The 27,790-nt window shown below is 39.3% G+C and overlaps 1 protein-coding gene across 1 annotated transcript in view; it reads left to right on the top strand.

The window, feature by feature from the left end:
• Positions 1-27,790, top strand: part of Slc35f1 (solute carrier family 35 member F1) — a 415,476-nt gene that overhangs the window by 246,944 nt on the left and 140,742 nt on the right. Inside the window, exon 2 of the mRNA XM_052751337.1 lies at positions 13,640-13,815. Within this exon, the coding sequence (XP_052607297.1) occupies positions 13,640-13,815 (176 nt within the window). The remainder of the gene's footprint in view (positions 1-13,639; positions 13,816-27,790) is intronic.

Genomic DNA, 27,790 nt, shown 5'->3' with positions numbered 1-27,790 from the left:
TCCTCCTGTAAGAACATTACATGGAACACAGTCTCAGTGGGAAAGATCATTCACAGTAGACATCATTGTTCCATCCTTGGTTTGGAGCACCACTGTTTCTCTTGTTTGACCTGATGTTCTATCAGTCTTAGTCTTCATAGCTTTTTAAAAGGTAGAACATCGTATATCACAGGAACAGCCCCGGGTTATCCTTTAATAGCCATCAGTTTCATCTCAATGTCTTTGCGTACTCCCATCAGCATCCTCCGTCTCCAGTCTTTAAATGTCCTCTACAGACATCCTCCGTCAGAGTGGCTCTCCCATTGGTCTTTCCTTCCGTTCTCTTCAGTCATAGAGGCAGCCGAGAGCCTTCATGGATCACACACTTTGGATTATCACTTCCATTTGCCTTCTCATCTCTGCAACTGGAGCCTGGGATGACAATAATCAAATTTCCTGTTTTTGTAGATTTATCCCTGATGTAGAAATTTCAATAAATCATTTTCTTCCCTGTCATTATAATGATTATAATAAACACCCAAATTTTATTTCTAAAGGAGATATTTCCCTCTACAACAAATTTTTCTTAGTCTATGCTATAAAAATTAAAAATTGACATAATTTTGAGGTTTTTTTTAAGGCAATCTGTTGAGAAAAGTTTAAATCAAAATCACTCCTTTATTGTCTTATCATTAAAGCAGGGGTACTGGACTCATCTTTTGATACAAAGAAAGAAGAAAAAACTGTTTACTGTGCAGAGGGTCCCTTTGCTTGGGAGCAAAATCCAAGTGTTTTGTCTTCTACAATGAGGAAATACTTCTCTGTTTAGTCACGTTCCCTGCTCATTCTTGCAAGTAAAAGTATAAGCTACGATCTCAGTTGATTACACATTTCTCAAGTGAGTTTTCACTATGTGTGTGAAGTTTGGCATTCAGAGGAATATAGTTTCCTCATACTTCATGGGTAAGAATGTATTACAGATGTAATAAAATGATGAAATCTGACATTGGTTTTTAATGTTAAGACACAGTGAGGCAGTCTGTTTTTGTTCATTCAGTGGATTTCCAAGTTAAACGTTTGCCTTTTGGCCCCAGGGTTCACTAATGTAATTCAAAATGCAAAGCTAAAAGCATTTTGAAATGAAAAATGTCAAAATCATTTAAAATGCTTAAAGCAAACAGTAACACAGTCATCCTAAAAGGTTACACTGCCTCTCTGCTCTCCAAGATGTTAGCAAGCATGAGAACTAGTCAGAAGTTCCTGCTGGAAAGCTGCTAAGTAATCCATATTTCTTTTTTTCCCCCTGACTTTCCGAAAGACAAGAATACCAAAGGCTGTCCTAATTAGAGAAAACATTAATTAATTTGTTAGCAGTGTTCTCAAAGTATCAGACCAATCATACAGATAGCAATTGTTGGATTGGTACTTACAAATAGACTCAACGTTAGGAGAGCTGTTATTCTGAGTATTGACTAAAAATCAGATATTACAGGAGGCAGTTCACATGAACTACCTTGTTAAGTCATCTACATTTTATAGACCAGTGAAATAAGTCTTAGTGACCTGATCGGGATCTAAATCCAGATTTGTTCAGTTTCAAAGCATGTTCTCATTTTACTATACCACATAAGTCTCTAGAAGAGCATGGCAATGTCATACCTCTCAAGAAAACATAAAATTTTACTTTCTGAGTCAGTTGTCTCCAAAGTGGTAATATACAGCTTCAGAGGAATATCAGATCCTCTGCTAAAGTCTGAGACGAAAATGTTATCATTACCTTATAGGTGAAGAAAAAAACACCATGCCTTTTGTGGGAACGGCAGTAAAAATGAAGTAAGGTGGGCCGATTTGAAGATGTAAATTGGCTATCACATAGCTGTGTAGTCTGTGAGGCTGCCCTCCCCACTTTCCTCTTCCTTTTCTTTTTTCCCTCATCTTCGTCCTTTCCTAATGATTGTGCATTTTTCCTTTTTCATGTAATTTCTTTACATTATAATTACATCTCTCCCCCCGTCCTTTTCACTTTTCTCCCTCCCAAGCCTTCCATGTTCCTCCACCACTTTGTTCTCCTCCAAATTCATAACTTCTTTTTTTTAAAAACAATTATTGTTACACTCATATACACACACCATGTATGTCTCTGTGTCTCTATTTGTGTGTACATACATATGTTCCTAAATATATAAACACAATCTGTTCAGTCCCTATAATGTTACTTATAAGCATATGGTTTCAGGGCTGACCATTCGATACTGGCAAGCCAACTGGTATTGACTAACCAATCGGTATGCTCTAGGGCTAATGCCTCCTGAGCTTTCCCCCACCCACACTGGCATGTCCATTGGGGTTGTCATTGTTCAGGTTATGTTTGGGCAGCCATGCTTGTGAGACTTCATGGGTGTAGCATTTCCGACATTTCTAGAAAACACACTCTCACAGCAAACTTCTTGTTTCTCTGGCTTTTGCAATCTTTCCGCTCCCTCTTCCAGAATGATTCCTCATCCTTAGGTGCAGGAGTTCTGCTGTAGATAATACCAGTTGAGACTGGGTTCATAACTCTGTATTTTAATCAATTGTGATTTTCAGAAATGGTCTCCATCTGTTGCAAAGAGAAATTTCCTGATGAGGGGTGAGGATTAAACTTACCTATGGATATAATGACACATATTTAGAATATAATTAGGTATTATGCTGGGTCAGTAAGGTGGTTGTAGATTCTCCTCCAAGATCATGACGTTACTATCCCTGGATAGTTGGCTACAGTACCAGGAACTATTTCCCTCTTGTTAAGAGGGTCTTAAGTTCAATTAGAGAACTGTTGATTACAAACAAGGTGCCATTACTGCACCCTTGGGTTATCTCGCTATGCTGGTCATTGTTGTGGTTCTTAGGTGTCCTAGCTGGGTGAGACTATTGGTTGTTTCCCTCCATTGGAAGCTTACTTAGCACCTTCTCATACCATGAAAGCTAGGCATCAGGGAGGAGGCTTTCAGGTCTGTAGCTAGAGTTTTTCTGCCTGGCCCACAGTCAGGACAAATCTCTCTCACCCGCCAGTCCCACAGCCACTCAGACCTAACCAAGTAAACACACAGAGACTTATATTATTTACAAACTGTATGGCTGTGGCAGGCTTCTTGCTAACTGTTCTTATATCATAAATTAACCCATTTCTATTAATCTATAAGTTGCCACATGGCTCGTGGCTCACTGGTATCTTAACATGTTGCTTCTCATCACTGCGGCTGGCAGCGTCTCTCTGACTCAGCCTTCCACTTCCCAGCATTCTCCTCTCTGTTTGTCCCACCTATACTTCCTGCCTGGCTACTGGCCAATCAGTGTTTTATTTATTAACCAATCAGAGCAACACATTTAGCATACAGAACATCCCACAGCACAGGTCAGATCCTGCTGAGGATGGGGTGGGAGTGTCTCTTGGCCCTGTGTCCAAAATACATAGTTTTTTAGCAATAGGGACTTACTTTCACCTGGGGTGGGTGACAACCAAGAGCAATAGCAATGGCCTATAATGTTTTGAGTTTCTCTTGTACAACCCTGACCAACAACTTAAAAGATGGATTCTCATGCCTGGTGTTGGCAGTTTTGTTAGATGGTCTATGCTCTTAGGGTAGAGGGTGGTGTATTGTCAGTCCAGATGGAAAAATTTCATATAAACTATGTATGTATGTTTACATACTGACTTAAATGTATTATAGGTATTTTTAGGCAGATAGTTAATAGTATAACTCCTCATGACCTTTCCAGACATCCTTACTGTTATTTTATGCTCCTACCCCTTTCTTCTGTATTTATTTCCCTACTCCTTCCTAATTATCACTCCTCATTCTTCCCATTTCTCCCCTCAGATAACTTTCCCTTTAGGTCATTTCTCTCCCTTCCATCACTCTTTTTTTTTAATGACAGATTCATAGACACATATCTCACTTCTGATAGAGTTAATATGCATAGGGTGTACAGTTCAGTAGCTTTTAGTATAGTGGTATATGGTGTTCAGGAATGCACAATAAGCACCACATCCATTTTAGAGCATTTTTATTACTGAAAAACAGCTAATTATTCACTAGATATCAGCTCTGTTTCCAGCCCCCCATCCCTCTCTGTGTATTTGTCTGTTCTAAACATTTTCTACAAAGGGAGTAATTTAACGCAGGATAATCTGTGCAGCTTTGGTGGGTTGGTAGCTCTCTTAAGGTATATGTGACTCTCTGACATAAAAATGGATGCTCTGCTCTCAGAAGGGGTTCTGCTCTCCTCAGGTGGGTGCCTGGTGAGATAAATGATTGTATTTTTTCAGTGACTGAATTTCATAAAGAGAAATTTTGACTTAAGAATGATTCCTGAGTCATCAATAATATAAAAAAACATACAAGTAAATTACAAAAACAATAAAAATAAGCCAAGTGTGGTGGCATATACCTTGAATTCCAGCACTCCGGAGGCAGAGGCAGGTGGCTCTCTGTGACTTGGAGGCCAGCCTGGTCTCCAGAGTGAGTTCCAGTACAGCCAGGTTGTTACACAGAGAAACCCTGACTCAAAAAAAAAAAAAAAAAAAAAAATCAATAAAAATAGATATTTCTATTATTAATTTCTCTTATTAATCTGGACTTTATGAGCTATGGGTTAATTATATTTTCATTTTAAAACATTAATTAGAATTTGTAATTGTCAGCAAGACTCTTCTGTAGACTTACTTCTTCCCTTTTATTATAAATGAACCCAGCTTTCAATGTATAGAGTAGCTTGAGATAGTTCCTGACAGTATTAGTTAATGATTCAAACCTTAAAACAACAACCACAAAACAAAACAAATACACAAACAAATAACCCAGATATGGTGACACAACCTCTTATCCCAGAAGTTAGGAGGCTGCAGGTGAGGGATTGCCATGAGTTTGAGGCCAGCTTGGTCTACATAGTGAATTCCAGGTGAGTCTGGACTACAATGTGAAAGTCTGGTTCAAAAAAAAATGTTAAGCAACTATAAAATAAAGATAAATTGTGAAATTTGTGGTAGGAGGGTGTGTTTAAAGTATTCTAATCCATCACTTTACATTTTTTCCATTAAATGTAACAATAGTTGTTTAATTAGATTTTATTGGTATTATTCTATTGGTATTTTACACAGTAGTAGATAATTAAAATGGCATTGGGGAGATCTCTTCTTCTCATTATTATAAAGATAGCTGTAGCACGCAAATGAAACAGTAGCAAAAACAAACTAAGATGGCAACATTAAAAATGCATTCTTCCATTGACCAAAACTACTGAAAAATGCATTAAAGCCATGCAAATATTTAGAGAGACAAAAATCAAAACCCTGCATACCATTTGCTGTGTTTGGGTTAAGGACAGATGTTGCATCATGGATTGTCCAGAGTTGGTGTAGAATTATGTCAACGCAGTCAGTGAGGATAGTTCACTTACTTAGCCATCTCTCACGTCTCAATCATGCCTTTTGTTGATTCTGTTTTAACCATAGTAAAATGATATCTGGGCATTAACAAAATAAAATGAATGGAGAAATATAGGAACATTGTGGCTAATGTTTAGTTCATGTCTCTTGTTCAGAAATATAGAATGCTTTCAACCAAATTAAAAGTATGTCTATGCCACTTTTGAATTCCTTTATCACCTACTTGTATGTGTGTGTATATATATATATATATACATATATATATGTATATATATATATATATTCTCTTATTATAACTTCTCGTTGGCCAGCCAAGTGAGTCCACATCTGTCTCTGCATTTAAGCAAGCATGGCATTCCCCTCCTTGCAATGATGCGTCAACTTTCTAGTACCAATCCAAGCCTTTACCATTAGAAAAAAGACTCTAATATTTGCTCTCCAAGAAATGCTTTCATAATAGGATCATCCAATTTTAAACATTAAAATTATCCCAATAACTTCTGGCATGTTTTAAGATTTACTTGAGTTCATAAGTACTTTATGTTCTCTATCTTACATATTTATTTGCCTTTCTCAGCATCTGGAGATAGAGCAATGAATTTGTACCTCCCTATCTGTACCCAGTAGGGCTTGGAAAAAAAATCTACTGACTTGTCTATTTCTCTGTGGATCATAGCAAAACTAACAAATAATAAATGCATGGATATTTATGGTAATCCAGCAGCCACCAAAGAGTTATCAGTGGCCTGATTACTTTAAGGTTAAAGATATAAATGTCAGTGGTTGGTATACATATACTGCTACCTTTTATAAATGTCAGTGGTTGGTATCCATATACTTGGGCTGGAGAGATGGCTCAGCCATTAAAGGCTAGGCTCACAACCAAAAATGTAAAAGGTATATATATACTGGTACCTTTTAAAAGTAAGTCATAATTGTGGAGTAGAAGAAAATGTAAAGCTTATTAATTTAACCCGAGTTCTCCCAGAAAGCAGAGAGAGATGTACATATTGCTACTTTATTAACAGTGCATTTCCAGAACAACAATGAGACACAATAAAGAATAACAGAAACCTTTGAGAACCTTAAGATGTAGCCATCTCCAGAGAGTCCATATAACTTGCATGCAGGAAGAAGGAAGAGTTTCGCATTGTTCAAATGCACTAACTCTATTTTACTGTCCGCTTTTTCATGAGTGGGTACCAAACAGGTTGCCACAAAGGTCCAGACCACACCAGCTGAGAGACCCTTCCAGGGTAGAAGGCACAAGGTCCACAGCATGACCCCAAGGCTCAGGACCACTGAGTTGGGCCCACATAACATTGAGTGTAGTCTATGTAGAAATCCTCACTCTAACTACCACTGGAGCTGGACTAAGTGGCTAGAGACCCTGCAGATATGTGAAACCAAAAGAATCTGAAGGATTGTAGAAGAGGTGACATATGCACAAGCCATTCATATATCCTTATTTTACCTGGAAGACCCCAAGCCCAAAGTGGGAAATAGTCAAAACCGTGGTGCTACATAGCAGAGCTGACAGGGCCAGAAAGTTCCAGCTGTCTCCTTGATGCCTTCTCTCCTTCTCTCTGGACACAATTTATGAAGTCAGTGTGAGCATCTGTGTTATCTTGTCACACTAAAGTTCAAATATCTCCTGTACTTAGTGTATCATAGATAGATGGCAGGAAGGCCTCCTGGTGGGTGACTTGATTTCTTCTAGCTAATGGCAAATACAATTCAAAATGATGCCACAGAACCAAAGAATAGGTTCAAGCCCAGGCATTCAGATTTGAAAAAAAGAAACCCTGGTCAGTGCTAAACCTCTCAAAACATGCATTTGTTCTTGGCCTAATAATCACCTTAATAGAGAGGTCAACTAATCGTCGAATACAGTCAAAACTTTCTTAGCAGAGAGCTTCTCAGAGTCAATGGTCTACCAACAAGAATCTTACAAAAGAACAAAGTGGAAAATGTTTCTCCCACATTGAAGTGGCATTGTTTTTATATCAACCTGTATACTTAAGTATTCTTTATGTATGCATCTCTGGATGCTTGTACTAACTCAAATCTGATGAGACTTGCCTGAGATTCATTATCAGAAGGAAGATGCCTTCACATTGGAAGGTTGATTTGTTCTAATTCAAGATGATGGCATAATTATTCCACTCTCATGGCAAAGAATTACAGAGTAATATAATTATGTAATGCTGTGTTGACATTATTCATACCTTTTAAAAGAATACATTCTTATGATTAAAAGAAAAGAACAGAACACAATTTATGCTTTATTTTTAATTTTATTATTTTTGATTATTTAATTTATAACAGAAGCTTATCCCCCCCTCAATCCTAAATTCTGTTTCTTTAACACAATACAGTGCTGTTGATAATGGGCATGTCAGTATTTATGAGTACAAGTTCTGTTGTAACAGGTATTCAGCTCCTAGCAGCACCATTTTCCTGAGACTCATGCATTTTTCATTGTCTAGTCTGTCTGAATTTAAAGTGGATGAGATGTCCTTTTAAATGCCCAAACAAAGACGATGAAAATGTGTATCATAGCCTCCTCTCCATTTCTGCTACTAAAATTATAGGAACTATGTATCTTATGTTAGAATGCATCTGCTGTGCTATTCTATGTACTCCATGAATAACCAAGAGCTCACTGTGCGAAATTTCACCCAGCACCAATTTTAGTATCTTTTTTTTTTTTTTTTTTTTTTTTTTTTTTTTGCAAGATAGCACCTTTCCGGGCTTGCTCAGAAATGCACTAGAAAATAGCTTATTAATCTCAGTTTCTAACTGGCAGTTGGGTTACAGTAAAATCAAAAGTGTCTTCTGTTTCATTTTGGTAAAATTTCCAGCTAGGACGAGGTGTCACTTTGCCAATCTTCTAACACTTTACCCTTTCTGTACACAGACACTAGCTCCCTCAGAAATGCCTGCATTCTTCATTGAGTATCTATTTTCTTCTGTCCAGCAGTCATCAGACCTTAGGAACAGAACACAGAAATTATTAAAGGTCATTCATTCCCTTCTTTTCGGTAGCTATGCTATATATTCAACATAAGTAGCCATAGGAATACAGACCTGAAGACACTCGACTCAGCATTTGGGGTCAGGAATGGCCAATGAAAGGCTTTCAAGACAAGTTAGTATGTTCAGGACTTGAAGAGTTAGGTAATCAGAGCAATTACAGTGATTACTCAAGAGAAAAACATAAGAGGGATAGAATGACAGAAACCAACTCAGGGGATCCTTTGAGTTGGAAAAAAACAGGTTTCTGTGCAACATGTTGCCATATGCATTCATCTTGTGCCAATGAAGAGTAAAGAATTTGATGGGGGCAAAATGGCAGAGCAGAGGTTGGGGTTAGTAGAATACCAGCATTTAGATGTCTAGAGGCTTTATATTTACTTTATTTTGATGCCTCTAATAAGTCACTCAAGCATGCAGGCTCCAGTTGCTCTGATCTCTAGCTCCTTTAGTCAAGAAAGGACTCATGAACTGATTTGTGTCTGGTAAGAGATTCATTGCACCCTTTCCTGATCCACATCATGTTTATTAGCATGCCCTATAAAATTATAATTTGCATTCTCGATCCAATCCCACCAGCAGGGCTGAAAGATATGACTGTTAATTAAAAGCGTATGCTCAGTACAGTGGGTCTGCAGCTTTGTTCTGATAAGGAAACAAGGGCAGGCTTGTTTCCTTGTCCAGACCTCGTGTTGAAAGGCACACATTACACGTACCTTGGTGGAAAAGTTCTTGTCAGTCAGTCGGACTAGCTGTGGTTTTTTTTTTTCTTTTCTGTTTCTAGTATGTTCCTGAAAACCAGCCTGTTAGGTTAGTCTGTGCTCCACACACTGTTTGAGAACAGAGAATATTTTGGGCAGCTAATGGCGGCACAGCATAGTAATTCAGAAGTTAGGATTTGAAATCATATCACCTGGCTTCCACCTAATGTCTTTCCGGTATCTATGTTCAAAAAGAGTAGCTCTTTGACCTTGAGATGATGCTTCCCCTCTCTGTGACTTAGGTCCTTATCTATCAAAAGGCACAACAGCAGCATTTATTGTATAAGACTCTCTAAGGATTAAAGAAAACAGTATAAACTAATCCACATGCTTTTAAAATATGAATTAATAGGAATATTTCCCTTTATTTTCTATTTCTTCAGGGTTTTTGTTTTTTTTACTAAGTTTCTTGGAAATCCAGTGTTAAAAGTTTGGTTTAATGGCCTCCCAATGACAGACTATATATTATTCATTTTACATGTCTTAATACAGCGTATAGAAGGCTATTTTATAGGATGTTGGATGTAGTCACAGGATAGATTAAACTCTTGTTTTCGTGTGTAAGTATTCTTTAATCTTGTGTGGCTTGATTTGGTTCAAGATGCTACCAAGGTTTTAAACTTTGTATTATAATTTCAGTAGGTCATAGTATTGTTTCAGCCTGCTCTAACAAGAAGGAACACTCCACACATAGCACTTTCTAGTGCATACTCAGCATCAGAAGCAGCCACTTAACACACTAGCTGTAATTTTACCCATGTCTCTTCCACTTTAGTGTGTATATTATTAAGCAAAGGATGAAGAGTGACCAATCATAGGGTTATTATCCATCTACTGTAAATTAATTATCTACTGTGATTAGTGTTATGCTACGTGGTGATTAGATCAAACATCTTCAAAGAAGCCTTCAAAGCCGACATTTTTTATCCCTCACCACTTTCTACCCATGTACTCATCATTAATGATCCTACCTAAGAAACTCTATGCCCTAAGTTCCCCAGGCAAGAATTGACAGGTCGGGTTATATGAAACTAAAAAGCTTCCACACAACAAAGGAAACCATTAACAGAATGAAGAGACAGGCTACAGAATGAGAGAAAATCTTTAACAGCAATACTTCAGACAGGGGACTGACACCTAGAATAATAAAGAACTGCTAAAATATTTCCAATCAATAATTGAGGCAAGGAACTAAACGGAATGTTCTCTGAAAAGGAAATACAAAGCTAGGGGTGTAGCTCGGTTGGCAGAGTGCTTGTTGAGTTGGCATGATACCCCGAGTTCGACTCTCGGTACTGCAGAAACAAACAAACAAACCCTGGCTATGTTGGCATACCTAAGTTTGGGAGGATCAGAAATTAAAAGTCATCCTTGACCACATAACGAATTTGAGGCTATCCTGGGATACATTAGACTCTATCTCAAAGAAGAAACAGCAGGAGGAGAAGGAAGAAGAAAGAAGGGGAGCAAGTAGAGGAGGAGCAAGGGAAGGAGGAGGAAGAGGAGAAGGAGGAGGAGGAGAGGGAGGAGGAGGAGAGGGAGGAGGAGGAGAGGGAGGAGGAGGAGAGGGAGGAGGAAGAAGAGAAGGAGGAGGGGGGGAGGAGGAAGAGGCGGCGGCTGAAGTAGCTGCACCAGCACAATCAGCCAATAAATGTTTTCCAAGGTCTTCGACACCCTAGCAATCTGGGAAACACAAAGTAATACAGCTTTGAGATTCCATCTTACCACTGTCAGAATGGTCAACATCAAGGAAACTAACAAGGGCTGGTAAGGATATGGGGAAAGAAAAATCCCTTTTCACTGCTGGTGGATATATAAACAATCTGCAGAAATCAGTACAGAGATTTCTCAAAAACAACCAAAAAAGAATAGAATTGCCATATGACTCACCTATACCACTCATGTATATACACCCAAAGAATTTTAAGTCCTACCAGAGTGATACTTGCACATCCATATTCATTGTTGCTTTATTCACAATAGCTAAGATGTCTATGAACAGACAAGTGGATAAGAAACTGCAGTATTTATATAAAAACAAAATCAGAACAGTTACAGCAAAATGGATGGAACTGGAAGGAATTCTATCAACCAAGGGCTGCGGACATAGGAAGACAAAGATTACATTTCTCTCACCTGCAGATCCTAGATTTTAATTCTTGTATATTTATAAATGTTGGTAGGGACTACAAATTATAAAACTAGGGATGGGACTGTTGGGGGTGATCTTAGGAGAGGATTGGGGAGGGGAGAAAAAGATCGAAGACAAAGGGTGTTGGGGGAGGGGAGATCAGAGAGAGAGGGAGAGAGAGGGAGGAGCAGAGTCGGGGAGGGAGGGCCAAGAAAAACAAAGTGTGTGTGATCATGTCATCATGGAGCCTATATCTCTATATCCTAATTTTAAAACATTATTTTTACAAATCTTGGAGTTTATTAGAATTCTTCTTTATTTTTTTTATTTTCTTCAGTTGTTTGTGGTTGGCTATTTATTATTTCTTTTATAGCATTGAGGGCTGGGCCCAGGACCTTGCCCAGGCTAAGTGAGTGATCTACCATATACCCCACATTCTCAACCCAGCTGATATTAAAAAAAAAAAAAACCTGATATACTCATATAGTCAGTCACCATTATGCTTTGTCCTGAGTGTCTTTTAACCCTTCTGTCTCATAATCCTCTGAATGGCATTACCTGGCTGTAGGAAGAGGAAACTTAGAAAAGTCATTAGTCAGATGAAGGCAGAAGAGGTAAAATGAGCAAGCAGTAATTACAATGCAATGAGATCAAAGTCATCAATGAGCTGTATCCCCAGGGAAGGAAAGCAGCAAGGCCTCGCAAAGCAAGTGGTCAAGGAGCCAAATGTTGAAAAAAAAAATGAATAGGACTCAGACTGGAAGAGGCCTGATGCACATTCTGCAAATGATAACCCAGTAAAGGAATATGAGAAAAGAAGACCACCATTCTCTGCTGAAATATAAATAGCTCTAAAAGTCAAGAACACTGGCTTCATGGAGGAATGCCGTGGGGCTGGGGAAGAAGGAGTTATTAGGGGCCATTGGTTAGTTAGGGGCCATTGGAGGGGGAACATTCAGAACTTCATTTCAGTTGCCATATGACCCTTGGAAAGCCACATGCCCCAAAGCAATGCCATTTCGTTTTTCTCATAACTCTCCTCCTTGGGCAGCAGTCTCTAGGGATTCCTCATTTCTTCTCCTTTGTATAGGTTGGCTTAGTATGTTGGAGGCAGGAGACTCCCAAACCCTCATTCTATTCGGCACAGAGGCTGCCTGGATTTCTCTCTTTATTTCCCAGGTGTCCCTGAGTATTCAGTAGGACACCTCAGGCTCCTTACTGGGGAGCTGTTTCCTAAGAGGAAAACATGAATTGCTGCAAAACTTCTCAAAGGTTAGGTCCAGAAGGCTCATGGCCTTCATCTTCTCTGTACTCTAGTGGTCAAAGCAAGGCAATATCAACCTAGCTGCCAAAAAAGAGGAGAAATAGACTCAATCTCTACACAGAAAAAATAAAAGAAGAACTTGTGTTTTCCATAAGTCTTTGTGTTTGCCTTCTATTTCCAGAGGCTTTCCCTGGGTCAGAGCAGGTGTGTGTGTGTGTGTGTGTGTGTGTGTGTGTGTGTGTGTGTGTGTGTGTGTCTACAAAGCTTGTGTGGGCATTTCATTTCCATAACTGAACACTCTGACCCTTGCCTCCAGTCCCTACTTCAGTAGTCTACAAGAGCGTTGCCTATGAAAATATTTGCATAATTATTATGCTTCTGCAGTCCTGAATCTATTTCAGGAATAATAGTTTTAATATACAGGCAAGTGCAACTTGAGAAGCAAAGAATAAAGACCCAATACGTACTAATGGTTCTTAGATCAGAGTTCTGGAGTCTAGGAGGACACGAGAGATGGTCCTTCTGGATTTCCAGAGGCTCGTATAGCCATTTCATCCAAGTTTCTAGACCCAGGAGTTTGATCTGTAAAGCAAAACATCTCCCTTTGTTGCTTTATTGTACACGCAGATGATGTTGGAATATACTTCCTGTTTGTCATGGTTGAGCATGCTCCCAGCATCACTAATGCACAGTACTGAGGTAATCATCAAGATGATAGTCCTCCCACAACAGCCTCTGGAGTGCAATGATTGGAAGGCAGCAAGGTTCCCATCAAGAGACTCGATCTCATGACCTGGTTTTGCTTTATCCTCATTATGTGTTCTGTGACAGATTAACTAACCATGTTAAGCATTCATTTCCGTCCCTAGAAAGCCTCAGTAATAACTGTACAGTCCCCCAGCATCACTTCAATGGGTTACAATAGAGAGTAGTCACTGCCCTTCACTCAGTGCCTGCTATGAATTATCAATGAAATTAACTGCTGTTGTTTTCACGGACTTCCTGTTGACACTCCTGTGTTTCTCTTTATTTCTCAGGGAGATGTTAATCTCTGTGGCTTTAGGCCAAGTGTTATCCCTTCTGGTCTGTGGAATCGGCTTGACCAGCAAGTACCTGGCAGAAGATTTTCATGCCAACACACCAGTCTTCCAGAGCTTTCTGAACTATATCCTCCTCTTCTTGGTCTATACCACCACCCTAGCTGTCAGACAAGGTAAGCTGTCCAAAGCCCGGGAATATGACATTTACAAACACATAGAAGAATATGCACCATGCCCAGATATCATGTTATCACTAGTGGCATCAGTGAGATGATTCAAATCCCCAAATCTCATTTTGTTATTTTGCAGTAACACTACAAAGAAAATGAATGAATATATCACAAAGAAATATACATTGTGTGAATTCAGCAAGAAGTAGGAGATATATGCATTGGAGAAAAGTACAATTGCTCACAATTTGAATTCCTTTTAAGGTTTTTGTTTCTCTCAATGAATCTAAATAGAGTACCTCCTGATACCTGAAACAGGCCCAGTGTGACTCTCCTAAAGATGCTGGTCCTGAACTGTCTAAGGGAGCTGCAGACCAATATATGTTCTTGAGGAAAGTGACACATATATAAATATACACAACTCGAGCAACAATGCAAGAGGAATAAAGGAAAAGGAAACTCCCACAAATGGCCAAGTGTGGTCCTATTTTAAATTAAAAATAAATAAAGCAATAAGAACAAATTTTCCAAGGGTCAATGTAAGAAAATGCCTTTAAGAGTAGGTCCAATAAAAATCACTTGGGAGGGGGCATATCCTAGAGGTCTTTCAGCGCCTTGTGACTACACTATCAAATTTGATATAATCCTTTTATCTATGGCCCTAGAAAAAAAACCAAAAATTTCCCCCTAAATTGTAGCTGTTGACCAGGATCTATTAATCCAGTAATCATTAATAGGTTTGGAAACAATCGTATCCTTTAATAACAAACAAGAACATGTATATTGCTAAATATATGTTTTAATAATTATACTTTTTTAAAACTTTTATAAAAACCATCAATATTTCATTCTCACATGTCCTTATTTGGATTTCTGTCTAGAATAGAACTGCCCAGTTACAACGATTTAGCCAATAGTAGACTTCATCTTAGAAGAGAATAGATCAAAGGTGGCTGGCATTGTGGGGAGGCAGTTGTAACTTAATTGCCAAAGGGTCTGCTTTGCAAGTATGGGAGCCTAAGTTCAGATCCCCAGAACCTACCTAAAATTCTGGGCACAGCAGCATGCATCTGAATATCACCACTGGGGAGGCAGAGACAGGCAAATCCCTGGAGCTCACTGGCCATCTGGCTGAGCAGAACTGACAAACTTCAGATATGGCACAACACTCTATCTCATAAATCAAGTTGGAGAATAATTGAGCAGGGCACCTGCTGTCAGTCTCTGGGATTTACATGAATACACACATACACACACACACATATACCTATATATATGTGTGTGTGTGAACACACCCATGCAAGCACATATAAACCCCTCTACACACACGTATGCCTACCTATATATATGTGTGAACACACCCACACAAGCACATACATAATACACACACACACACACACACACACACACACACACACACACACAGGAAATTACCACACTAGTACTGAATTGATTTTTCGATTTGTTGAAAATACATTAGAACCCAATTTAATTTGCTTTCCCTAAGTTGATGTTATGGGAGTTTTTTTGTTTTTGTTTTTGTTTTTTGCCTTAATATCAATAGCTGTAATTAGTTTTAAGAATAAACTGTCAGCCTACAAAAGTTACAGACAATAAAGCTCAGCTATGTTTCCTCGGTGTGAGTTGGAAGCCGATGAATTTGAATGATATAAGTGTGTTGTCCAACAGTTATCCCACTGTTTCTTGAATGGTGCTTCAAGCCAGGAAAAGACTCCAGGAAGTGAGGCAGTGGGGGAGGCATACAATTAGTAACTCATTTCTGAGACACTGTGGGAATGTATCAAAAAAGGAGAGATAAGGGATGAATGTAAAAAATTCGTTTGATGTGAGCTTGAAACAACATTAAAAAGAATAGTATTATTTAACACAGTATAAAGAGTATAATTAAGAATAATGGGATTAAATTGGGAACAATTTTGCAATACTGAAAAAAATTTTCATGTGAAAATAGTGAATTCATCTTTTGTGATCTTTAAGCACCACTGGATTTTGAGATCTCAAATTGTTTCTCCTCTTTGGGTTCTTGTCTCTATTGTTTCCTAAGAGTCCAGAGATTTAGTAAGAGTCTGTATCTAGGGAAAATAAGCATATTAAAAATCAGAAAGAATGATTATAACAGTTACAGGTAGAAGCTAGAAAACTGAATGTATGAAAAGACTCGTGTTAATAATACTAATAACACCATTTCCAGAACCTTTATAATGTGCAAGCTACAGTGTATGTGACATCCCTTCTTACTCCTTCAACCCAAGGAAAAATAAGTATCATCCAAAATTTTACAAGTGAGACAACCAAGAATGCTGCTCGAGGATGTGTGCTAAGAAGAGGGAGAAGCTGGGCTGGGTTGGGGGGGTGTTGCCTAGAGGGCCCCTGCTTCTTCTTGTGAAGTTCAGAGGAGGCTGCAGGAGAGATGGGAGACCCTTTAGAATAAAAGGAGACATGCACGTTTCTTGAATTTGAAAATCCTGAACAGGAAGCTAGCCTGGGGTGTAAGGTGCTGTGAGACCAGAGATGAGGTCAGCAGAGACTCTGACAGACGAAGGGAGGAACATCCGTGTGGACAAGGCAGAGGAGCAAAGAGGCGAAGACCGGGCAGGAACTTGGAGGCCCTTTAGAGGGAAAGACTAAAGTTTGAAAGATCAAATTTAAAGTAGATCAATCCCCAAAAGATGTAGAGGGAGCAGGTTCCAGTGCCGAGGAAGTCCTGTCTGCCTAGTCAGTGGAGGAGAGAGTCAGTTCCCACAATGCAGCGCTCTTCCTGGAGATCTTTACCATCGCCCTGGCTGACCACTGAACTTGTGCGTGGGCCTGTGTCTGTATGTGGTGTTTATTCACGATGTGTGTTTTAAGTTTCATCTTTACAGTTTTAATAGGCTGGTGTTAAGCTAACATCTGGAAATCAACATAGTAATTGCGTTATGTTTGAATAAGCTGAGTCACTTTGGTGTTCTGGAAATACAACCTTTGTGTTCAGGAACTTCAAGATTAGGAGGGCGTGAGCTAGAGAAGAGATGGGAATTCTGTACGTAAGGGAGTCTTTTACAGCTAATCTCTCCTTTCTCAGTGTTCCTCACAGTCTGCAGGTTGAATCAAGCGCTGACCTTACCATCTCTCCTAGCATAAATGCCACCTACCTAGTTGGGCCTCCATATTAATGGTATGTGTATGCCTTGGACCACTTGACAGTAAGCAGTTTCCTGGCTGTGTTTTATTTATTTTTTAAACAGATTTCAGTCATTGTACTCATATAGCTTCTAAAACTTATGAGTGTCAAATTTGAAACCCTCTGAGAATATTTAAGTGTGATGTTAGTGTAAGTAACCTTGCCAAAAATCTGACTTCAAGGTTAGGGTAAATTCTCCCTATCAAATTTACATTAGATCAATCCCCAAAAGATGTAGAGGGAGCAGGTTCCAGTATGGTTGTGAACTTGCCCTTGGGTATTAACTAATTCCTGGAAAATGAGGATGGTGTTGTCTTTTAAAATAGTGTATCCTGCTGAACAAATTCTCAGTGTGGCCTAAAAGGCTGAAGCTGTGCTTTCTTCCAACTGGTTCTGAAATTAGGAAGATACCTACTGTTCCCAGCAAAGTCCTTCAGTGATGGCATTCCACAGAAGAAGTGTAGTTCAAAGCTGTCGTTTGCACAGACGTGTCCAGTTGGGGAATTAAAGTAAAATTGAGCCCGTTGTTACTTTAACCACACTAAGAGGTATCTGGGAAGTGGAAAGTTCCCAAAAAGAAACTCGAAAGCAAGGCCCTTAGGACTGTAACTAAGAAAGTAAGTGAAGCTTCAAGCCTGATGGTCTGCCCAAGAAATACACAAAGACTCTCCTTCATCTCTACATCCTTCGTCTATTAAAAAAAAATCATGTAACGCTAGATGAAATTCAAAGTCCAAGAGACACAAAAGTGCAAATGCCATGCAACAAGGGGGACGGGCTGGAGGTCACTGAAGACTGAATTCTTGCTTTTTGTCGTACAGAAGCAAGAAATACGACCAGCTTCTAAAATTAAAAGTGACGTGGGATACATTTCTTACCAAGAAAATAGTTATCATCATGTTTTGCCCATAATCATTTCTTACTGATTGTAATTATTTGCCAAAACTACTTTCTGTTGTTTCCTACATAACAGACGAAGTCAATCTATTTACTACCACTTTTCTATATTTGTATCCAATTAAGGCGAATAAAGAAAGTGGAGTAAAGATGGGCTGCTTAGGGAGAAACGAACGCGTGTTCAGAGCTTGTGGTCTTTCTTCGGTCATGGTGTGGAAAAGGACATGGAAGTATGAGCGGAACCAGATGTATCAGCCACTGTGTAGACCCTGGAGTATGCCTAGTGACAGGTCTTACAAGGGTTGCTTTTTCATTGAAAAGCATTTCTTTAAGCTCTTCCAATTTTGAATAAAAAACACTTTTCCAGCTAAAGCTGGAACATCTCATGCTTGATGATAGACTTTCACATATTTTATGTCTTGCTTTGTGATAGTGAAATAAGTCTCTAATAGTAAAATATAACACTCATAAGCAAGTCTTAAAAGATCCATGTAGTTAGAAAAAATGATAAGAGGGTCATATTTTAAAAAAAAAAAAATAGGGTTCTTGGCCATAAGGAAGTCTTAGCAACTTGAGTGTCTGCATCTTGAAATACATTAGACTATGATGTTCTCTCTCTCTCTCTCTCTCTCTCTCTCTCTCTCTCTCTCTCTCTCTCTCTCTCTCTCTCTCTCTCTCTTTCTCTCTCTTTCTCGGGCCCTGGCACTACTCTACATTTACCATAGGTGGTCAAAATCCCAACTCAAAGCAGTAAAATTAATTAAAGCAAAACCCAGGGTTTCCTCAGAACAGAAGACTCCCAATTCCTTACTGAACCACTGAAGAGACGGGACTGCGAGTGGCTTGGCAGGGTAAGAGAGCACTTGGCAAATGTAAATATGGAATCACATGTCCCCTGGGAGTCATAGGGAAACTAGCACCATCAATCTCCTAAGACCAGTGAGGTAATTTTTATTGGACTCTCTTAAAATCTCCCTTGTGGGAAATTACTTGGCGAACTTCCATGCCTATTCCTTGTCAGGTCACATTTATTTTTACTTTTTAAGTGTGATTGGAGAGCTGTAGCCACTATAGTATAGAAAGATTGTACTTGAGAGGTTTCTGAGATGAATCCTTGTAGACGCTCCTTGAGAAATACTTAACATTGCCACGGAGAAGGACAAAACAGGCTTAAGGTCGAGGAAGCAGATGCATCATGGTAGGAAACTGACAAAGAAAAAATCACACAAAAGAGTTAGAACCCACTTCTAGCAAAGCTGCCTGTCAACACACACAGCTCTTGTGCAATACTGGTGGAAGTGTGAACTGGCCACACGACTTTCGAATACAGCTCGGCATTTTCCTATAAAGTTAAACTTGTTCTGTATGATCCAACAGTTAGTCTCCTCCATTATGAAAGCATAATGTTGTCACACAAAACTGTATGCAAATGTTGCTTTGTTTATAAGTGCTTTAAAATCCTGTGAACAACTGGAATGGATGCCCGTTAGACTATGGAAGGGGTGAGAAAGCTACTTGTGGTGATGCACTCCAGTGATCCCAGTATTCAGGAGGCTAAGACAAGAAGATTGTCACAAATTCAAGGCCATCTCTGGCTAAATAATGACTACCATGCCAGTCAGAGCTACACAGTAAGATGCTGTCTCAAAGAAAAGCAGGGAGGGGTGGTGATGGTTGTGGTGGCCAGTGAGTTGGTTCAGGGTAAAGGCACTTGCCACATAAGCCTGATGACTTGAGTTCTATCCCTGAAGCTCACCTGGTAGAAAGAGACAACCATCTCCTTCAGACTGTACTTTATCCTTCATACACACAGCATAGCACACGTGTGCTCATACTCACACACATACACACAAAATAAGAAATAAATAAATAAGAAAGTGTAATCAATGTATATAATCCAGTACTACTGCCTAATAAGAAGGAATAAGGTTACCGATACATTCAGCAATATGGACCAATTTTAAAAGCATGATGCTTCGTGCAAGAACCAGATGCAAAATTTGTGCTCGGACTGGATAATTGCACAGTTGGAGAAAGCAAAATAATAACAACAGAGAATAGATCCACGCTTGGTGGAGACTGAAAGTGAGGGCAGGCTGCAGACGGCACCAAGGAAAATCTTCATCTTGATGGCATTCCGTATCTCAATTGTTTTAGGCATTATATAAGTATAGACATTTGTCAAGACTCTTCAAACTATACAGTCAGAGAGATGAGATTTATTGTATCTATATTGTACTTGATGGGAAAAAGAAAATAGTCTATTCCAACACCACGGTTGCCTGGCGGGAATAAGATATTGTTGGGTTTCCAGTAGGGGCCTATTCTTTGGTCACTGACTGATATCAGGAAATGCCCTTGAAAGCATCTTCCTTCATTGTTGGCATCCTTTTAGAATACCAAGGAACTTGATCCATCAAGCTCCAAGTTATGCATCAGATGGTGCCAAATACACACATTTTATGCATATACAGTGTGTGCAGGTAAATGTATAACAAATGAAGCACCCCACAATCTTAATACTCAGAGCACTCAATATTAGGCATTATATATATATATATATATATATATATATATTCTATGCTATATAATCACAAATATAAGGTACTGTATACAGAGCCCTCAGTATCAGCTCAATAAATGACTTTCAGATTGTAAGAAAGTGACAAGAATATGCAATGTCATCTTCTCCTTTTAGTGCATCCTCATATAAATTCACACACACACACACACACACACACACACACACACACACACACACACTTCATATCACATCCTCCTGCATTCCCCATGCTAAATACTTCATTAATGAATATCCCTCTGATTCCAAACAGAATCTAAGCTTGTAGGAAGGGATTGTCTCCCTGTTGTACCTGGAGTCCATGTTGACTGTTAATTCGGGAAATCTTTAAGCATTCATCTTTCCATGCTGAGAGCTGGCGAAGAGCAATACTCATTCCTGGCACGGAGCTCCAGTGTTCATGTGGGAGATTGAAGGGTGGTTACAAGATGATAACTGTATTGCTTGAAGCAGATAAGTCCCCTTCTGCCAAAATAGTGCTTTGTATGTAATTAGTGTAAAAATTCAGAGGAATAGAGTTTATCCTTACAATCATCTTTCTCATTAAAAAAGAATCATAATGGAGGAACAAAGCCATCCCTGCAGTGAGCTGAATTGCTTTCCCTAAGTTTTCATTAAATCAAAGACTCAGCCGTTGGGACTCTTGCAGACACCATTGCAGGCTGCTGCATGGGATCTGCAGGAGAAAATGATTTTTTTCCTCTCCAAGGATTAGAATTGCATTGTGATTATCTTCAGATCAGAATTCCCTGCCTGTGCATTTTGTGAATGTTCCTGTTCACTGGTTTCTATTTTTGAGGCTTCCCAGGAACATGGGGAAGATCACTCAACTAGACACATTTAAATGCAATACATGAAAATGGGGGTTCTGCCATGCAGTACCTATATGAGGAGAAACAGAAAGAAAATAACCCCAAATATGAAAATGTTCAGACCTTATGTTGCTTCTCATCGTGAGTTGTGTTATTATTTAATAATTCCAAGACAGAACATAAGCATCCCTCACTTTTACTTTTACCTCCCTAATCAGTCATTTCTAAGAATGTCTTTTTTTCTTTAAGTTTTCTTGTGATGTATTTTCCTTAGAAGAAATTACAATAGCTTTATATTTTATAGTAAAGAAAAATGTCCCTTTGTGCATTTGACTACATTATATATTGCTCACCCTTGATTATTTGATTAAAAACTTTTTCCCTTAACATAAATTGAACATTGCTTTTCTAATTAGTGGGAATATGATTTTTTGTTCAATTGCATTTGCATTTTTTATAAATTGCCACTACATACCCATTCTTTTTACTATACTATTGGTGAGAAATGTTTACATGAGTTTCTCATGAGTGAATCTTTTCTATAGTCACTTAAAACACTTGCATTCATTTATATAATTAGTTTTTTTCCTTCCCATTCCCTTCTCAAATGCCACTGCCTCTTCCTACAAATATCTACAGGTCCCTTTCTACTTTCATGACTTTTTGGTGTGTGTGTAACCTACTAAGTTTATTTAGTGTCTTGTCTGAGTATCTCTAGGGATCCAATGTTTCTAGCCTCCTTGAGCGCTTACACTCATGTGTACATACCCACACACATATACATAAGCAGATAATTTAAAAAATTAAAAAATATATACTTTTTAAGCCATTGCAGTTGAGACCTTTTCTGGATTCGATTAAATCGAAATTCAAGAACCATTGCAGAGTTTATAGCTCCTTGGGGCTGTGCTGCTTCACTTTACAAAGCTGGATAATAATGGTAATTGTCTTAGGGGTTTCATGTGAGCTAAATAAGGTGCGGTATAGATGTGAGCCATACAGAAAACATTTACTGAATGGGACACATGTCAGCATTAATTTACTTAATAAATCCCGAACCTACTGCCCATCAGTTTGGGGTGTTAGTTTCTTGTTTGTTTTTGAGACACAGTCTCACTCATGCTGGCTTCAGCCTCCCACATGCTAGAATAATAAGCATGAATCACCATTTTATCAGTTTGAATTTTATATATAAACCTTAATTTGAAGAAAATCCCCAGGGAGACTCTGGCCAGGAGTCCTGTATGCATGGTCTCATACATGTGATCTTGAATGTCAGAGATGCTACTGGTGTGATTCATAGAGGAATCCGAGAGGAAAGAGTCCAGATGTTCTCTTCCCACTGTGGTGGCCAACGTGCAAGGGAGTTCACTCATGTGTTGTACAAGTGTGTGACTATTCTAAAGAGGCACAAGTTCAAAACCACCCTACCAGTGCACAGATGGGATCATTCTGCCTATGCCAGTCAAGCCATGGGAAAGGGCAGGCATCCAGCACCTTTGTCTAGAAGGACCCCGAGGTGTCCTCAGTCTTTTAGTGAGTACATCTACACAACTTCCTGAGGCTGGGGAAGACAGCCAAGGAAGGATTGGCACGGTATTGTTGTTGTTGTTTGTTTGTTTGTTCACAGATAGGTAGAGCTTCCTTTGGAATCTACTCTACCTTAAATGCATAGCCTCCATCTTCTCAGTTTTGGGATTGTAGTTGGTTGCTTCACACACCCAGCCATCAGCATGAAATATAGAGGCACAACTCCATCCCATCCTGCCTTTCACTCTTGTCTCTGCGTGTGCTTCTTATTTCCTTTGCTTCCTGTCTTTAGTCTAGCCTTTTCCTTCCCAGGTAGCCTTAACCTTGAGTCATATAGACAGAAATGGGGGGAAAGTATTCTCATTCTCTTGACGGAAACAGAAATGTCATTACAAATCCTGAACAAAGGAGAGCAAACCCAGGTTCCATTCCCAGCCTGTCTGCAGATAACCTCTCCAAGTCACTCTGCTTTGCTCAGTGAAAAGCTGCGAACACATGATGCCTGCTAAGGTGTGCTCTAAGCTAGGCTGGACCGTTTTCTTTCCTGGATGGTTTTCTTCCACCACACACAGAATACATCTGTGAACTGTGACCAACAAACACTTCTGTAGAAATAGAAGTGGATCCAGAGCAGCTGGGAAGTCAAACTCCCCTGCTGACTGAGGCTCATGGCAGCTTGAGAAGTTGAAGAAAAAGAAGTGTGATTTGGTCAAAGCCAGGGGACTGCATCTCGACAGCAAAGAACCAATTCTTGAGACAAGGACCACAGATGCTTTTAAATAACCCTGTCACCATGAAATTCTCAATGGATTCCAGCATGGAGAACCAGCTCATTGTTTTATAATCAAAACGCCATATTCCCAATAACTAATCGGAATAGCAAGGAGCCTGTCTCATTTAAGACCATTTCAATGAATACCACAGTAAGAAATATGCAAGCAGTAACACAGGCTTACTCCAAGAACCAGAGTTGTTCTTAAATGAGCTCATTTGAAGGACTCTTGGACACATAATCCCATTTTATTTCTTTTCTTTTTAAAAAATTATTTTATTATATTTTTTTGAAGGAAGGGCAGGGTAAGACAGTTCTTTCTGTTTCAGAGTTCAAAACTACCATCTGGGTGGGAGGGAGGAAAAATAATAAAAGAATCCAAGATGAAAAAGAGCTGCAAAATGCCCTAGGAGCCCATAAAGCACTGGGGATAAAAAGCTAGGAAAATGGCCACCTGTGTCATCTTCTGAGAAGAGGGAGAAACCATGCTATTGGGGATCGCGGAGCTATTGTGTAGCCACTGTTGAGCTGGGGACATCACAGACAAACTCAATGGAATAGTCACTAGCCCCTCCCAGATTCAAAGCCCAGCTGCCCAATGGCCTCCATTGGCTTTCCTTTGATGGTGTATATGCCCTTTGCACCAAGACCCCAACTTTGCTTGAAGAAAAGCACCCATCTGCTTTTCCTCTATCCACAAGCACATTTCAGCTTTGCCTTTGGTGGCTGAGGTCGAAACTTCCAGCTGTGCGGTGTTAAACTCACAACTATTATAGCGCAGCTTTAAGCCAGCTATTGATTTTAGACTTTTGTTAGACTCGAGAAAAGTAAGGCAAATCATCCAGGAGCAAGCAAAGAATGTCTAAAAATAAAGCCCAGGAACTTGATAACTAACTTCTCACAAAGAAATGTGTGGGCATAGCTTACATAAGTAGCATGGATGGGAAAGTCTTTGCATTGTTAAAACTGTAAGTTGTTTACTATATAGAGACTTAGGAACCCACAGCTCCGGGTCTCTACTGTTTTGACTTCAAGTTATGCTGATTATCTGTAATAACAGAGGGGAAAAAATCTGTGATAAATGTGTTCCTATACTGAGGGTGGTGGCCCTTGAGGGTGTCAACCTGGTGTACAAGGCAAGAATGTGACCCCTCCCCAGAGGTGTTCTATAGTATCAGTTCTATCTATGATTCCTTTAAACAGAACATTCCAGAAGTCTCACACTGAGTACATCTCATTCGAATTTCTATTACATAACATGCAGCTCTCTTACCTACCCAGTCATTCTTTTTCATTTCGTATGGATACTCACTCATCACTCCATTCATTATTCATTTGTTCAGCAAGTATTTGGGGGATGCTTTCTTTCATCAGGCACTGTTCTGCTCAGTGTTGATGGCACTTGACTGAAAAAAAGGCCATCTTCCTTCTATTGTGCCTCCAGACTTGCAGGCTAGAGAAGAACAGCAAGGAAGGATGCCTATGAATGTAGAAGCACAAATCTGAGGGGCTTCCTTTCCTTATTGCCTCCAAACTTCACTGCAAATGCCTTTACTTCTACCCTGTCTTTTATTCTGTCTTTTTTCCATTCACCCAGAGGCCTCCTGTTTCCTAATCATTCAGAGCAAAATTCATTAGAAATGGTTAGAATCAATCCAGTGCTAGGCTGGAGAGATAGTTCAGCGGTTAAGAGCACTGGCCGCCCTTCTAGGAGACCTGACTGTAATTCGTAGACCCCAAGTATCAGCTTGCAATGGTTTCTAACTCTGGTTTGAGCAATCTGACACCCTCTTTTGGCCTTCATGGGCATCAGTGTGCATGTGATACACAGACATAACTTCAGATAAAGCACCTGTACACACAAAAAATCAAAACAATAATTAAAAGAAGAATCAGTCCATTGCTGCCCAGTGGCCTCTCCTTGGCCTTCCATTTGACATACAAATGTGCTTTTCACCAAGAACCCAATTTACTCTTTTTTGTTTGTTTGTTTGTTTTTCAAGACAGGGTTTCTCTGTGTAGCTTTGCACTGTTCCTGGATCTCTCTCTGTAGACCAGGCTGGCCTCGAACTCACAGAGATCCACCTGCCTCTGCCTCCCGAGTGCTGGGATTAAAGGCGTGCGGCACCACCGCCCGGCTGAACCCAATTTATTCTAAGAAAATGGAATCTGCTTCTCAAGTCCCTCAGCCACTCCCAGCCATGACTCTCTCCCCAGAGAATGAATGCTACAAAGACATCATCTCCCACCCGCTCTACTTCATCTATATTTATCTGTGGTGACTTCTTATCCACTGGTCTTCTTATGAACTATCCCATTGGTTACTTTAAAAGTATATTAATGGCTTCCTATACTTCTACAGGCCTACTTCACCCTTAGCAGTGGTTACATATGCATCACAGGTTTATACTATCTTGCCTGACTTAAGTGACCTCTTTACAAAAAGACAAATAATCCTTGATTGTTATTTTAGCCCCTTTAAGAGGCCTTTGTCATCCCCAGTGACTTAGACAAATACCTTCAAGTTCTTGCAATCATGCTCAATTAAAGCTCTTGCCAAATTTCTAACAACCTCATAAAATATTAGAAGCTAAAATAATTCTAAATTATAAGGAGAAAAGTGACCAGCGGAGAATATCAGAGTTCTGGGGCTTTGTGTCTCTTTCTCCTGACAGAACAGACAGTTTGAAACCATTCACTGAGACTGTTAGCATATTCAGAGAATCAGAAAGGGAGAACAAAGCATCCGCTTTGGCATTGACAGGGTGTATTATTTCCTTGGTCTACAGCACATTCTGTTCAGCAAATGGTAAAGACATCACTCAGAGCATTCAGAGTCCCACTTTGTAGTATTCTGGAAATGTATCTCAAAGGTTCCCTTGGTGGCTGCATTACAATGTACACAATTACCAATACTTCTCTTTTCACAGGGACATCCAACTAACTGCAGTAATGTTTATGATTTCTTTGAAGATACCTTTATTACATTCTTTCAATTCTATCCCCAAATCTCTGACATGGTTTCACAAATCTTTGTCAAGCCAGGTTATCTCCAACCACATCACCCTGTGCATCTACGTCACCTCCCCAGTTAGCACTTCAATGCACTCGCCATGATAACTTAGAAAACAAACTTCATGGAGATAGACGTTTAATTTGTTTGTAGAATACATTGACCGGTGTGCAAAGTTGTCTCCGGTTAAATTTCACTAACATCTGTTGATTGCACTGTGTGCCCAACACTGTGAAAGCCTCCAGGTTGCTCCCTCTGTGTTCACATTGGCTCTAGCTCTGCCCTAAGTCAAGCCATGGCCGGCTGTCTCCTTAAAAGATGCCACCACCCCTTACACGCTTTCTGTTTCTGTTGCCTGTTGTATTTGCATCTCAGTTATCCCACTTTTAAAACTCTTATCTACTGTAAGCCAAAGTTGAGTGGCAAGCAGACACTGGATGGCCATGTTAGTCCTTCTTTGTGATTCTGATTAAACTCAGGATTTGAACCAACAGTTGGGGAAGGAATTGGTTAATAAAAAGTTTTCTCCATCCAGTAAAATCAATATGTATTTCACTTCTTTATCATTCTGGGAAGGAAATGGAGTCTTATCAAAAGAACTTTAAAAAAAAAATCTCAAGATCAAGGTAGTGAGGTGTTGCTAATCCTGCTTCCTAATTAACATGCCTAGTTCAGGAAAAGATGCCAAAGAAATAACACACTAATTTTTAGCCTTCTAGCCAGGGGCCTTTTCTCAAGTATAAGCCAAATTTTTTTGGATTTCTGAATAGATGACTCTGATCCAGAAGTAAATAAATAAATAAAACTTTAATATTTCAGGTGTACCAATTCCATTTGAAATAACTTGAGCTGCTACTATACTCTGCAGACAGACTTGGTGCTAAACTCAAAGAACCCTTCCATGTCTTAATATAGAACTTCCATCAAAGTTTGATTAAATCCAGTTTGACTTGAGAGTTAAAAGAAAGACTTTAATAATGAATTTCAGGAACAAACAAATATCTTTACCACACTGCTTCTAAAGCACACATGCACTCTACCAAAACTGTTAAATACGAGGAAGATGCCATGAAGAGCTAACAGCCTAAAAGATAATGCTAGAGCCCTTTGTTTAATTTTTTTATTTTTAAGTTACTCGGGTAACACATTAGTATAAACATTACTTTGTGTAATATAAACATTTCAAGTA

The sequence above is a fragment of the Peromyscus californicus genome, unplaced genomic scaffold (assembly GCF_007827085.1).
Source record: "Peromyscus californicus insignis strain IS unplaced genomic scaffold, ASM782708v3 Scaffold_22__1_contigs__length_63687245, whole genome shotgun sequence".
Taxonomy (NCBI): Eukaryota; Metazoa; Chordata; class Mammalia; order Rodentia; family Cricetidae; genus Peromyscus; species Peromyscus californicus.
Note: the sequence above shows the minus strand (reverse complement) of the source record. Positions and strands in the feature narration are given on the sequence as shown.